A 16,265-nucleotide genomic window follows, 5' to 3' on the forward strand; every position below is an offset into this window, starting at 1 on the left:
GGAGAGAGAGGGTGAGAGAGAGAGTTGGTTAATCATGTAGAACACTTATAGATAAGCTGAGTGCTAAGTCATGGGGATAAAATGTAAACTTCTTAAACATGACCATATAGGAAATATAAATGATTAGTGAACAAAAGCCCATCAGGAATGGGTTCTAGACGTCAACATTGTATCAGTAGTTAAGGTTCTATATTCCTGGTTGTAGAAGGGGGGGGGGGGGGGTCCATGACCTTAGGTACAGAAGGTTTTGGCTATTTGATTTCAGATAGTTTTGTTTTGTTTCGTGACAGATAGTCACCTCTGCCACATTTCCTGTAGTATTTCCTCAGTGCTTGTTGCAAACAGGACGCATGTTTTGGAATATTTTTTTATTCTGTACAGCCTTTCTTCTTTTCACTCTGTCATTTAGGTTAGTGTTGTGGAGTAACTACAATGTTGCTGATCCCATCCTCAGTTTTCTCCCATCACAGCCATTCAACTCTGTAACTGTTTTAAAGTCACCATTGGCCTCATGGTGAAATCCCTGAGTGGTTTCCTTCCTCTCCGGCAACTGAGTTAGGAAGGACACCTGTATCTCTGTAGTGACTGGGAGTATTGACACACCATCAAAGAGTCATTAATAACTTCACCATGATCAAAGGGGTAATCAATGTCTGCCTTTTTTACCCATCTACCAATAGGTGCCCTTCTTTGCGAGACATTGGAAAACCTCCCTGGTCTTTATGGTTGAATCTGTGTTTTAAATTCACTGATCGACTGAGGGACCTTACAGATAATTGTATGTTTGGGGTACAGAGATGAGGTAGTCATTCAAAAATAATGTTCAACACTATTATTGCACACAGAGTGAGTCCATGCAACTTATTATGTGACTTGTTAAGCACATTTTTGTCTCTTGTAAACTGAGCTGGAGGATTGAGGGTCGGTTAGGTCCATTGTAAACTGAGCTGGAGGATTGAGGGTCGGTTAGGTCCATTGTAAACTGAGCTGGAGGATTGAGGGTCGGTTAGGTCCATTGTAAACTGAGCTGGAGGATTGAGGGTCGGTTAGGTCCATTGTAAACTGAGCTGAAGGGTTGAGGGTCGGTTAGGTCCCTTGTAAACTGAGCTGGAGGGTTGAGGGTCGGTTAGGTCCTTGTAAACTGAGCTGGACGGCTGAGTGTCGGTTAGGTCCATTGTAAACTGAGCTGGAGGGTTGAGGGTCGGTTAGGTCCCTTGTAAACTGAGCTGGAGGATTGAGGGTCGGTTAGGTCCATTGTAAACTGAGCTGGACGGCTGAGTGTCGGTTAGGTCCCTTGTAAACTGAGCTGGACGGCTGAGGGTCGGTTAGGTCCATTGTAAACTGAGCTGGAGGGTTGAGGGTCAGTTAGGTCCATTTTAAACTGAGCTGGACGGCTGAGGGTCGGTTAGTTCCCTTGTAAACTGAGCTGGACGGCTGAGGGTCAGTTAGGTCCCTTGTAAACTGAGCTGGACGGCTGAGGGTCGGTTAGGTCCATTGTAAACTGAGCTGGAGGGTTGAGGGTCAGTTAGGTCCATTTTAAACTGAGCTGGACGGCTGAGGGTCGGTTAGTTCCCTTGTAAACTGAGCTGGACGGCTGAGGGTCAGTTAGGTCCCTTGTAAACTGAGCTGGACGGCTGAGGGTCAGTTAAGTCTATGCAGTGAATAGGTTGCCATTTGGGACGACGGCCTACAACAATGTGTTGTTGAGGGTAACGAGAGTTAAGTTTCTGAACATATCTGCATTCCCTGCACCTCTGTCTTCCTCTCTTCCCTCCTCATCCGTTTTCTTTCCTCCCCATGGCGTGAGGGTGTGGGGCTTTACTACAAACTAGTACACTACTTCCTTTGTATTTGTATCTGCTCTCTTCTTTATTAACCAAGTTGGACGACTGTCAAGACAACATCTTAAACTGTATTTATTATCATTATTATTATTATTATTATTATTATTAATGTCTTCAATATCGTTATCCTGTCACAAGTCATCTGTAAAATCAGTCTAGTGAGTGGAATGCTGATTCATTATTAGTCAGCTACATTCGTCATGGCCCAAGGAGACAGACCAGACAAGAGGACATGCCGGAGGGGTCAAAACCACATTCCCCTACATTTACATCAGTATTTTCTCTGGTATGTATTAAGTACTATAGGTGTTTTTTTTAAAGTATTTTCTCTGGTATGTATTAAGTACTATAGGTGTTTTTAATAGTATTTTCTCTGGTATGTATCAAGTACTATAGTTGTTTTTAATAGTATTTTCTCTGGTATGTATTAAGTACTATAGGTGTTTTTTTTAAAGTATTTTCTCTGGTATGTATCAAGTACTATAGTTGTTTTTAATAGTATTTTCTCTGGTATGTATTAAGTACTATAGGTGTTTTTTTTAAAGTATTTTCTCTGGTATGTATTAAGTACTATAGGTGTTTTTTTAAAGTCTTTTCTCTGGTATGTATTAAGTACTATAGGTGGTTTTTTTAAAGTATTTTCTCTGGTATGTATTAAGTACTATAGTTGTTTTAACTCGGCAGACAGTTGGATGTAATATAGCGAATGCCAACTATAACCCAACAATGAGTTGACCAAGGACCTGGTCATTATTGTTGTCCTATGCTGAAGTGTGTATAATAATTCCAATAGTTAGAATGATAAAGACAGTGATGTAGTCATCTTTAGGGATTAATGGGGGATGATCAAGGATCACCCTTGACCTATTTCCAACAGCAGGAAGAGCCATGGGAGCAACAGCTCTCACTTACCCTGTCACCGTGATCTCCGTGTGGGCCAGGGGAACCCTGCAAGCCTGGGGAGCCGGGGAGACCCTGTGTACACACACACACACACACACACACACACACACACACACACACACACACACACACACACACACACACACACACACACACACACACACACACACACACACACACACACACACACACACACACACACACACACACACACACACGTTAACTAAAACATCCCACACCACCACAGCAGAGCTAGCTAACCAAACTGCTACCACATTTAATCTATCAACCTCAGAGAGAAATAGCTAAATAACTCTCTCTCTCTTTCTCCCTCTACCTCTCTCTCTTTCTCCCCCCTCTCTCTCCCTCTCTTTCTCCCTCTACCCCTCTCTCTTTCTCCCTTTACCTCTCTCTTTCTCCCTCTACCTCTCTCTCTTTCTCCCTCTACCTCTCTCTCTTTCTCCATCTATATCTTTCTCTTTCTCCCTCTACCTCTCTCTTTCTCCCTCTTTCTCTCTCTCTCTCTAGCTCTCCCTCTATCTCTCTTTCTCCCTCTCTCTCTCTCTCTCTCGCTATTTCTACATCTATCTCTCTCTTTAGCCCTCTCTCTCTCTCTCTCTCTCTCTCCTTTTTTCTCTCTCTCTTTCTCCCTCTAGCTCTCTCTCTTTCCCCTTCTCTCTCTCCCTATATCTATCTCTCTTTCTCCCCCCTCTCTCTCCCTCTCTTTCTCCCTCTATCTCTCTCTTTCTCCCTTTATCTCTCTCTCCTTTTTTCTCTCTCTCTTTCTCCCTCTAGCTCTCTCTCTTTCCCCTTCTCTCTCTCCCTATATCTATCTCTCTTTCTCCCCCTCTCTCTCCCTCTCTCCCTCTATCTCTCTCTTTCTCCCTTTATCTCGCTCTCTCTCTCTCTCTTTCTCCCCCTATATACCGCTCTCTTTTTCTCCCTCACTCTCTCTCTCTCTCTTTCTCCCTTTATCTCTCTCTCTCTCTTTCTCCCTCTCTCTACACTCTCTCTCTCTCTCCCTCGCTCACTCTCTTTCTCCGCTTTCTTTACAGGTTCATTCAGGAGGACTAAAGCACTTTTCATAAATAGAGTTTGTTCCCCCCTCTTCTCTTCAGCAGTTCTCCATCTGTGGAAAGAGAGAGAACGTGATACTCACAGCTTGGCCGGGGGTTCCTTGGGGTCCTTCAATCAGCATCCCCTGGAATAGAGGGAAGAGAGAGAGAGGGAACAATTAATACAGTAGCCTTCAGAGACGGCAATAAATCTACACACTGCAGAGTGGAGACAAAGAGTGGGGAAACAAGGACTGGGGAGTCCATACAGGAGAAACTCACACTCAGAAATTATCTTCTGTAAAAATGTGTTTATGGCTAAGTTAACACATTTTTTGCTGATAAATCATGAATACCTAGTTATACAGTAGTGATAATACCTAGTTATACAGTAGTGATAATACCTAGTTATACAGTAGTGATAATACCTAGTTATACAGTAGTGATAATACCGAGATATACAGTAGTGATATGACCTAGTTATACAGTAGTGATAATACCTAGTTATACAGTAGTGATAATACCTAGTTATACAGTAGTGATAATACCTAGTTATACAGTAGTGATAATAACTAGTTATACAGTAGTGATAATAACTAGTTATACAGTAGTGATAATATCCCCTTCTACAGTAGTGATAATACCTAGTTATACAGTAGTGGTAATAACTAGTTATACAGTAGTGATAATAACTAGTTATACAGTAGTGATAATATCCCCTTCTACAGTAGTGATAATACCTAGTTATACAGTAGTGATAATAACTAGTTATACAGTAGTGATAATAACTAGTTATACAGTAGTGATAATATCCCCTTCTACAGTAGTGATAATACCTAGTTATACAGTAGTGATAATACCTAGTTATACAGTAGTGATAATAACTAGTTATACAGTAGTGATAATACCTAGTTATACAGTAGTGATAATAACTAGTTATACAGTAGTGATAATAACTAGTTATACAGTAGTGATAATATCCCATTCTACAGTAGTGATAATAACTAGTTATACAGTAGTGATAATAACTAGTTATACAGTAGTGATGATATCCCATTCTACAGTAGTGATAATAACTAGTTATACAGTAGTGATAATAACTAGTTATACAGTAGTGATGATATCCCATTCTACAGTAGTGATAATACCTAGTTATACAGTAGTGATAATACCGAGATATACAGTAGTGATATGACCTAGTTATACAGTAGTGATAATACCTAGTTATACAGTAGTGATAATACCTAGTTATACAGTAGTGATAATACCTAGTTATACAGTAGTGATAATACCGAGTTATACAGTAGTGATATGACCTAGTTATACAGTAGTGATAATACCTAGTTCTACAGTAGTGATAATACCTAGTTATACAGTAGTGATAATAACTAGTTATACAGTAATACCTAGTTATACACTAGTGATAATATCCCATTCTACAGTAGTGATAATAACTAGTTATACAGTAGTGATAATACCGAGATATACAGTAGTGATATGACCTAGTTATACAGTAGTGATAATACCTAATTATACAGTAATACCTTGTTCTACAGTAGTGATAATACCTAGTTATAAAGTAGTGATAATACCGAGATATACAGTAGTGACAATATCCCATTCTACAGTAGTGATAATACCTAGTTATACAGTAGTGATATGACCTCGTTCTACAGTAGTGATAATACCGAGATATACAGTAGTGATATGACCTAGTTTTACAGTAGTGATAATACCGAGATATACAGTAGTGATATGACCTAGTTCTACAGTAGTGATAATACCGAGATATACAGTAGTGATATGACCTAGTTATACAGTAGTGATAATATCGAGATATACAGTAGTGATATGACCTAGTTCTACAGTAAAACCTCGTTCTACAGTAGTGATATGACCTAGTTATACAGTAAAACAGTAATACAGGCTTTGACTTACGGGTTCAATGACGGCGGGTTCTCCTTTCTCTCCCTTCTCACCACCATATCCTCGTCCTCCCATCTGAAAGTGAAAGACACCAGCTATTGGTTGATATTTGACTGAGTGGTCAACTAAACACAGTGTTTCCCATATACTCATGTAGATAGCCGGTGGCCTAATGCCTGGAAGTCTATGGGAAGAGCTAGCATGTCATTGCACTAATTGTAGTAGCATAACTGCTGAAAAATTAGTTATTGACTTAGCAACTGACCCAGTAACTGACTTAGTAACTGACTTAGTAACTGACCCAGTTACTGACCCAGTTACTGACTTAGTAATTGACTTAGTCACTGACCCAGTAACTGACCCAGAAACTGACCCAGAAACTGAATTAGTAACTGACTTGGTAACTGACTTAGTAACTGACCCAGTTACTGACTTAGTAATTGACTTAGTCACTGACCCAGTAACTGACCCAGTAACTGACCCAGAAACTGACCCAGAAACTGACCCAGAAACTGACTTAGTTACTGACTTAGTAACTGACTTAGTAACTGACTTAGTAACTGACTTATTAACTGACTTATTAACTGAGTTATTGGGTCAGTTACTGAGTCAGTTATTGGGTCAGTTATTGGGTCAGTTACTGGGTCAGATAAAACATCAGTTACTAAGTCAGTTAATAAGTCAGTTAATAAGTCAGTTACTAAGTCAGTAACTAAGTCAGTTTCTGGGTCAGTTACTGGGTCAGTTACTGGGTCAGTTACTGGGTCAGTGACTAAGTCAATTACTAAGTCAGTAACTGGGTCAGTAACTGGGTCAGTTACTAAGTCAGTTACTAAGTCAGTTACTAAGTCAGTTACTAAGTCAGTTTCTGGGTCAGTTTCTGGGTCAGTTTCTGGGTCAGTTTCTGGGTCAGTTACTGAGTCAGTTATTGGGTCAGATAATCCCCAGTTTACAATTGGCTCATTCATCCCCCTCCTCTCCCCTGTAACTATTCCCCAGGTCGTTGCTGCAAATGAGAAAGTGTTCTCAGTCAACTTAACTGGTAAAATAACGGTAAAATAAATAAATAACATAAATAAATAAATAACTGACCCAATAACTGACTTATTAACTGACGTAGTAACTGACCCAATAACTGACCCAATAACTGACTCTGTAACTGACTTATTAACTGACTTAGTAACTGACCCAATAACTGACCCAGTAACTGACCCAATAACTGACCCAGTAACTGACCCAATAACTGACCCAATAACTGACTCTGTAACTGACTTATTAACTGACTTAGTAACTGACCCAATAACTGACCCAGTAACTGACCCAATAACTGACCCAATAACTGACCCAATAACTGACCCAATAACTGACCCAATAACTGACCCAATAACTGACCCAATAACTGACTCTGTAACTGACTTATTAACTGACTTATTAACTGACTTAGTAACTGACCCAATAACTGACCCAATAACTGACCCAATAACTGACCCAGTAACTGACCCAATAACTGACTCTGTAACTGACTTAGTAACTGACCCAATAACTGACCCAATAACTGACCCAGTAACTGACTTATTAACTGACTTAGTAACTGACCCAATAACTGACCCAATAACTGACCCAATAACTGACTCTGTAACTGACTTATTAACTGACTTAGTAACTGACCCAATAACTGACCCAATAACTGACCCAATAACTGACTTATTAACTGACCCAGTAACTGACCCAGTAACTGACCCAGTAACTGACCCAGTAACTGACCCAGTAACTGACTTAGTAACTGACTTAGTCACTGACTTAGTAACTGACTTAGTCACTGACTTAGTCACTGACTTAGTCACTGACTTAGTCATTGACATAGTAACTGACCCAGAAACGGACTTATTAACTGACCCAGTAAATGGCCCAGAAACTGACCCAGAAACTGACTTAGTAACTGACTTAGTCACTGACTTAGTAACTGACCCAGTAACTGCCCCAGAAACTGCCCCAGAAACTGACCCAGAAACTGACCCAGTAACTGACTTAGTAACTGACTTAGTCACTGACTTAGTCACTGACTTAGTCATTGACATAGTAACTGACCCAGAAACGGACTTATTAACTGACCCAGTAAATGGCCCAGAAACTGACCCAGAAACTGACTTAGTAACTGACTTAGTCACTGACTTAGTAACTGACCCAGTAACTGACCCAGTAACTGACCCAGTAACTGACCTATTATCTGACCCAGTTACTGACCCAGTATCTGACCCAGTAACTGACCCAGTAACTGACCCAGTGACTTACAGTACTCGTACTAGTCTTTGTGATATGAGTGTGTGTACACTCAGGCCACTGTATGAGTATCGAAAGCCACAGTACTTACACTAGACTCTGTCTCGGTCTCAGCGGGTATACCGGGCCCAAACTCATCCTCATAGCCTGAGACAGAGGCGGTGGGTTGGGCCTCGCCAGTACCATAGTCTCCATAATCCCCGTACTCGTAGGTCTGTTTCATCTCCTTGGTGTCGCCGTATTCCTTCAGATCATACTCCTTAAAATCGTACGAGTTCTCGCCGGGGTCGGGACCTTTGGTGTCTGAGCCGGTTTCTGCGGTAGCCGTAGGGTCGGCGCCAACCTTCTCCACGCCTGTGATGTAATCATCAACTTTTTCCTCGTCATAGTTCTGATTGGTCATTGTGAGGAGGGGAAGGAACATGGAGGGTTGGGGTTAGAGAGAGGACAACGCATGGGAATAGGTAACTTATTGAATAACTTTCACATGATTTATTCTATTTAGAGTAATATGTGATTGTGAATCACAGTTAAAAACATTTGTTTTAGTCTCTTCTGAGATCTGTATGAGTCTAGACTACCAATAGTCTGTTCTCAGATCTGTATGAGTCTAGACGACCAATAGTCTGTTCTCAGATCTGTATGAGTCTAGACTACCAATAGTCTGTTCTCAGATCTGTATGGGTCTAGACTACCAATAGTCTGTTCTGAGATCTGTATGAGTCTAGACTACCAATAGTCTGTTCTCAGATCTGTATGAGTCTAGACGACCAATAGTCTGTTCTCAGATCTGTATGAGTCTAGACTACCAATAGTCTGTTCTCAGATCTGTATGAGTCTAGACGACCAATAGTCTGTTCTCAGATCTGTATGAGTCTAGACTACCAATAGTCTGTTCTCAGATCTGTATGAGTCTAGACGACCAATAGTCTGTTCTGAGATCTGTATGAGTCTAGACGACCAATAGTCTGTTCTCAGATCTGTATGAGTCTAGACGACCAATAGTCTGTTCTCAGATCTGTATGAGTCTAAACGACCAATAGTCTGTTCTCAGATCTGTATGAGTCTAGTTGACCAATAGTCTGTTCTCAGATCTGTATGAGTCTAGACTCCCAATAGTCTGTTCTCAGATCTGTATCAGTCTAGATGACCAATAGTCTGTTCTCAGATCTGTATGAGTCTAGACTACCAATAGTCTGTTCTCAGATCTGTATGAGTCTAGACGACCAATAGTCTGTTCTCAGATCTGTATGAGTCTAGACGACCAATAGTCTGTTCTGAGATCTGTATGAGTCTAGACTCCCAATAGTCTGTTCTCAGATCTGTATGAGTCTAGACGACCAATAGTCTGTTCTCAGATCTGTATGAGTCTAGACTACCAATAGTCTGTTCTCAGATCTGTATGAGTCTAGACGACCAATAGTCTGTTCTCAGATCTGTATGAGTCTAGACTCCCAATAGTCTGTTCTCAGATCTGTATGAGTCTAGATGACCAATAGTCTGTTCTGAGATCTGTATGAGTATAGACGACCAATAGTCTGTTCTCAGATCTGTATGAGTCTAGACTACCAATAGTCTGTTCTCAGATCTGTATGAGTCTAGACGACCAATAGTCTGTTCTCAGATCTGTATGAGTCTAGACGACCAATAGTCTGTTCTCAGATCTGTATGAGTCTAGACTCCCATTAGTCTGTTCTCAGATCTGTATGAGTCTAGACGACCAATAGTCTGTTCTGAGATCTGTATGAGTCTAGACTCCCAATAGTCTGTTCTCAGATCTGTATGAGTCTAGACGACCAATAGTCTGTTCTCAGATCTGTATGAGTCTAGACTACCAATAGTCTGTTCTCAGATCTGTATGAGTCTAGACTACCAATAGTCTGTTCTCAGATCTGTATGAGTCTAGACGACCAATAGTCTGTTCTCAGATCTGTATGAGTCTAGACTACCAATAGTCTGTTCTGAGATCTGTATGAGTCTAGACGACCAATAGTCTGTTCTCAGATCTGTATGAGTCTAGACTACCAATAGTCTGTTCTCAGATCTGTATGAGTCTAGACTACCAATAGTCTGTTCTCAGATCTGTATGAGTCTAGACGACCAATAGTCTGTTCTCAGATCTGTATGAGTCTAGACTACCAATAGTCTGTTCTCAGATCTGTATGAGTCTAGACGACCAATAGTCTGTTCTCAGATCTGTATGAGTCTAGACTACCAATAGTCTGTTCTGAGATCTGTATGAGTCTAGACTACCAATAGTCTGTTCTCAGATCTGTATGAGTCTAGACGACCAATAGTCTGTTCTCAGATCTGTATGAGTCTAGACGACCAATAGTCTGTTCTCAGATCTGTATGAGTCTAGACTACCAATAGTCTGTTCTCAGATCTGTATGAGTCTAGACTCCCAATAGTCTGTTCTCAGATCTGTATGAGTCTAGACTACAGCATACAACTTTAGTTACTGTTGTCATGTGATTCATGTCATGTATGGTATGACCGCGATAATCAGATGCCAGTCCTAGTTTAGACAGCATGCTGACAAAACAAACGTATCATACTTTACATACTGTAAAACAACACATTTCACTCCACCTATCCGGTGTATGTGACAATAAAACATACATCTATTTGATTTGATTTGATTTGTTCTTCATCACACGTTTACACATATAAACATGACCAAGGGTTACATCAGTTTAAAATGAAGGGCTCGGTTTCCCAGAGATGGATTAAGTCTATTGATCCTGGGAAAAAACATTTTCAACAGAGCATCCTACGGCCAACACGCTTTTTAGTTAAAGAGTAGTCTTAATCTGAGGCGTAAAAAACAGTCCTTTACGTGTTTAAATCATAATTCCAGATCAACCAACAGAGGAAGGGGAGGTAAGAATATCTATTTCATGTTATGAAAATTATTCTGTTGTAAAAAAAAAAGCACACTTTGTTCCATTACAGTTCAATAAAAAAAATACAATTTGATTTGATTTTCAAAAATACCTTCCTTCACCTCAGACATTGTTTTCTGTCTCTCCTCATCTTCAAAACTATTTTTTATTAATTAATTAATGTCCTGGGTTGTGTAGGCTTGTTCACCTGCACCCTCATATCGGTGCCATAATGTGCTGCAGATATATGGCATATGTTGGTTGCATTGCATCCATATTGTCTCACTTTACCCCTGAATGTCTCTCATTAAATTATTAAGGGCTACGTTTATGTGATGGTTTAGCTCAAAGGAAGACGGGGGAAACTACAGGAAACTACAGGAACCAAGAGGAGATGGGATGAACCCCATTGGTCACAACAACCAAGAGGAGATGGGATGAACCCCATTGGTCACAACAAACAAGAGGAGATGGGATGAACCCCATTGGTCACAACAACCAAGAGGAGATGGGATGAACCCCATTGGTCACAACAAACAAGAGGAGATGGGATGAACCCCATTGGTCACAACAACCAAGAGGAGATGGGATGAACCCCATTGGTCACAACAACCAAGAGGAGATGGGATGAACCCCATTGGTCACAACAACCAAGAGGAGATGGGATGAACCCCATTGGTCACAACAACCAAGAGGAGATGGGATGAACCCCATTGGTCACAAATCATTAGCTGGCAGAGTTCTAATAGTTAATTTTATATCAAGATCAGATATAAGAGTTGTTTCTGTCCCAAAGGGCACCCTATTCCCTACATAGTGCACTACTTTAGACCAGAGCCCTATTCCCTACATAGTGCACTACTTTAGACCAGAGCCCTATGGAACCCTATTCCCTACATAGTGCACTACTTTAGACCAGAGCCCTATGGAACCCTATTCCCTACATAGTGCACTACTTTAGACCAGAGCCCTATGGAACCCTATTCCCTACATAGTGCACTACTTTAGACCAGAGCCCTATGGAACCCTATTCCCTACATAGTGCACTACTTTAGACCAGAGCCCTATGGAACCCTATTCCCTACATAGTGCACTACTTTAGACCAGAGCCCTATGGAACCCTATTCCCTACATAGTGCACTACTTTAGACCAGAGCCCTATGGGTAATAGGGTCGATGTTGGAAACAGTTAAAAAACGCCACACGGGTTTTTTTTGTGACTTAAAGGAAAAAGAACATCCATTGTTTTAAAATAATTTGTTCTTTGATCTTTTGTAATATCTAATAATCTAACTTGGAGATCGCAAGCTGAGGGCTTTGTCATTTCTAAATTGGATGATGAGTTCAGAAAGGTTCAGAAATAAGTTTCCGTTTTGACCTGCGTTTTACCACTGAGCTGCTTTTAAAACCGTTTTAAGTCTAAATTCTTAAACAATCTCTTTGAGAATACTATACACTAAGAATCAGTATTTACCAGCCATTTGATCGTATCCAAAATGGCCTCGGAATTAATGGAGACAAAGGAAGGTTCTCATCAGAATATAACATGAGGTATTCATATTACATCATGTGGTATTGGCAAGCGTTTTGGCAATTCATATGCCACATACATCAAACCACCATATATAACGTTGACGACTCTCTGTCTGGAGGCTCAGCTGGTGGAATAATCCTACATGTTTTAAAATTGTTCCGCCTTTGTCATTTCGGATCATATTTTTTACTTTGATGGAACCAGGAGGTCCATCCTCCTTCAGAGAAACACATGGCCTATGTCTTCCCTATTCCCTATATAGTGCACTACTGACGATAAGAACCACATAGGAACCACATCAGGTCAGAAGTAATGCACTACATACGGAATATAGGGTGCAATTTGGGACACAGTCAACTGAGTTAAACTCTGTAGTTTAGTAAATAACCTAACATTTAGTAAATAACCTAACATTTAGTAAATAACATTTAGTAAAAAACCTAACATTTAGTAAATAACCTAACATTTAGTAAATAACATTTAGTAAATAACATTTAGTAAATAACATTTAGTAAATCATCTAACATTTAGTAAATAACATTTAGTAAAAAACCTAACATTTAGTAAATAACCTAACATTTAGTAAATAACATTTAGTAAATAACATTTAGTAAATAACCTAACATTTAGTAAATAACCTAACATTTAGTAAATAACCTAACATTTAGTAACTAACCTAACATTTAGTAAATAACCCAACATTTAGTAACTAACATAACATTTAGTAAATAACATTTAGTAAATAACATTTAGTAAAAAACATTTAGTAAAAAACCTAACATTTAGTAAATAACATTTAGTAAATAACCTAACATTTAGTAAATAACCTAACATTTAGTAAATAACCTAACATTTAGTAAATAACATTTAGTAAATAACATTTAGTAAAAAACCTAACATTTAGTAAATAACATTTAGTAAATCATCTAACATTTAGTAAATAACATTTAGTAAATAACCTAACATTTAGTAAATAACCTAACATTTAGTAAATAACCTAACATTTAGTAAATAACATTTAGTAAAAAACCTAACATTTAGTAAATAACATTTAGTAAATCATCTAACATTTAGTAAATAACATTTAGTAAATAACCTAACATTTAGTAAATAACCTAACATTTAGTAAATAACATTTAGTAAAAAACCTAACATTTAGTAAATAACATTTAGTAAATAACCTAACATTTAGTAAATCATCTAACATTTAGTAAATAACATTTAGTAAATAACCTAACATTTAGTAAATAACCTAACATTTAGTAAATAACCTAACATTTAGTAAATAACATTTAGTAAAAAACCTAACATTTAGTAAATAACATTTAGTAAATAACCTAACATTTAGTAAATAACCTAACATTTAGTAAATAACATTTAGTAAAAAACCTAACATTTAGTAAATAACATTTAGTAAATAACCTAACATTTAGTAAATAACATTTAGTAAATAACCTAACATTTAGTAAATAACCTAACATTTAGTAAATAACATTTAGTAAATAATCTAACATTTAGTAAATAACCTAACATTTAGTAAATAACATTTAGTAAATAATCTAACATTTAGTAAATAACCTAACATATAGTAAATACCCTAACATTTAGTGAAATATCTAACATTTAGTAAATAACCTAACATATAGTAAATCATCTAACATTTAGTAAATAACCTAACATATAGTAAATAATCTAACATTTAGTAAATAACCTAACATTTAGTATATAACCTAACATATAGTAAATAATCTAACATTTAGTAAATAACCTAACATATAGTAAATACCCTAACATTTAGTGAAATATCTAACATTTAGTATATAACCTAACATTTAGTAAATAACCTAACATTTAGTAAATAACCTAACATTTAGTAAATAACATAACATTTAGTAAATAACCTAACATTTAGTAAATAACCTAACATTTAGTAAATAACCTAACATTTAGTAAATCATCTAACATTTAGTAAATAACCTAACATTTAGTGAAATATCTAACATTTAGTGATAAAAGTGTCATTAAACATGAGGAAGTATGTACCAGGATTGGAGAGGTTGAGTCTGTAGGGTTCTCAGCCGGTTGAGCGCTGTCCACCGTGCCGTAGTCATAGGCTGTGTATTCTCCATCCACAGCGGCTGCATCCACAGCGGCAGCCTGTACGTTCATGATAAAACACAAGAAAGAAGAAGGAAAAGGTAGAACATACTGGGATGATAACGAAGCATAACCACTCACTATAGTATCAACATGAGAGGTAACCACTCACTATAGTATCAACATGAGAGGTAACCACTCACTATAGTATCAACATGAGAGGTAACCACTCACTATAGCATCAACATGAGAGATGTAACCACTCACTATAGCATCAACATGAGAAAGGTAACCACTCACTATAGCATCAACATGAGAAAGGTAACCACTCACTATAGCATCAACATGAGAAAGGTAACCACTCACTATAGCATCAACATGAGAGATGTAACCACTCACTATAGTATCAACATGAGAGAGGTAACCACTCACTATAGTGTCAACATGAGAAAGGTAACCACTCACTATAGCATCAACATGAGAGAGGTAACCACTCACTATAGTATCAACATGAGAGGTAACCACTCACTATAGTATCAACATGAGAGGTAACCACTCACTATAGTATCAACATGAGAGAGGTAACCACTCACTATAGTATCAACATGAGAGAGGTAACCACTCACTATAGCATCAACATGAGAGAGGTAACCACTCACTATAGCATCAACATGAGAGGTAACCACTCACTATAGCATCAACATGAGAGAGGTAACCACTCACTATAGTATCAACATGAGAGGTAACCACTCACTATAGCATCAACATGAGAGGTAACCACTCACTATAGTATCAACATGAGAGGTAACCACTCACTATAGCATCAACATGAGAGAGGTAACCACTCACTATAGCATCAACATGAGAAACGTTACCACTCACTATAGTATCAACATGAGAGAGGTAACCACTCACTATAATATCAACATGAGAGGTAACCACTCACTATAGTATCAACATGAGAGGTAACCACTCACTATAGTATCAACATGAGACAGGTAACCACTCACTATAGTATCAACATGAGAGAGGTAACCACTCACTATAGTATCAACATGAGAGAGGTAACCACTCATTTTAGCATCAACATGAGAGGTAACCACTCACTATAGTATCAACATGAGAGAGGTAACCACTCACTATAGTATCAACATGAGAGAGGTAACCCCTCACTATAGTATCAACATGAGAGATGTAACCACTCACTATAGTATCAACATGAGAGAGGTAACCACTCACTATAGCATCAACATGAGAGAGGTAACCACTCACTATAGTATCAACATGAGAGAGGTAACCACTCACTATAGCATCAACATGAGAGAGGTAACCACTCACTATAGTATCAACATGAGAGAGGTAACCACTCACTATAGTATCAACATGAGAGGTAACCACTCACTATAGTATCAACATGAGAGGTAACCACTCACTATAGTATCAACATGAGAGAGGTAACCACTCACTATAGTATCAACATGAGAGGTAACCACTCACTATAGCATCAACATGAGAGAGGTAACCACTCACTATAGTATCAACATGAGAGAGGTAACCACTCACTATAGCATCAACATGAGAGAGGTAACCACTCACTATAGTATCAACATGAGAGAGGTAACCACTCACTATAGCATCAACATGAGAGAGGTAACCACTCACTATAGTATCAACATGAGAGGTAACCACTCACTATAGTATCAACATGAGAGGTAACCACTCACTATAGCATCAACATGAG

General features: G+C 38.5%; 1 protein-coding gene across 1 annotated transcript in view; it reads right to left on the minus strand.

Moving 5' to 3' along the window:
• LOC129814526 (collagen alpha-1(XI) chain-like) overlaps positions 1-16,265 on the minus strand; it is a 167,087-nt gene that overhangs the window by 75,816 nt on the left and 75,006 nt on the right. Inside the window, exons 7-11 of the mRNA XM_055867712.1 lie at positions 14,471-14,584; positions 8,100-8,399; positions 5,741-5,803; positions 3,907-3,948; positions 2,757-2,819 (exon numbers count right to left, since the gene is read on the minus strand). Coding sequence (XP_055723687.1) covers positions 2,757-2,819; positions 3,907-3,948; positions 5,741-5,803; positions 8,100-8,399; positions 14,471-14,584 — 582 coding nt within the window. The remainder of the gene's footprint in view (positions 1-2,756; positions 2,820-3,906; positions 3,949-5,740; positions 5,804-8,099; positions 8,400-14,470; positions 14,585-16,265) is intronic.

Source organism: Salvelinus fontinalis, chromosome 17, assembly GCF_029448725.1.
Source record: "Salvelinus fontinalis isolate EN_2023a chromosome 17, ASM2944872v1, whole genome shotgun sequence".
Classification (NCBI taxonomy): Eukaryota; Metazoa; Chordata; class Actinopteri; order Salmoniformes; family Salmonidae; genus Salvelinus; species Salvelinus fontinalis.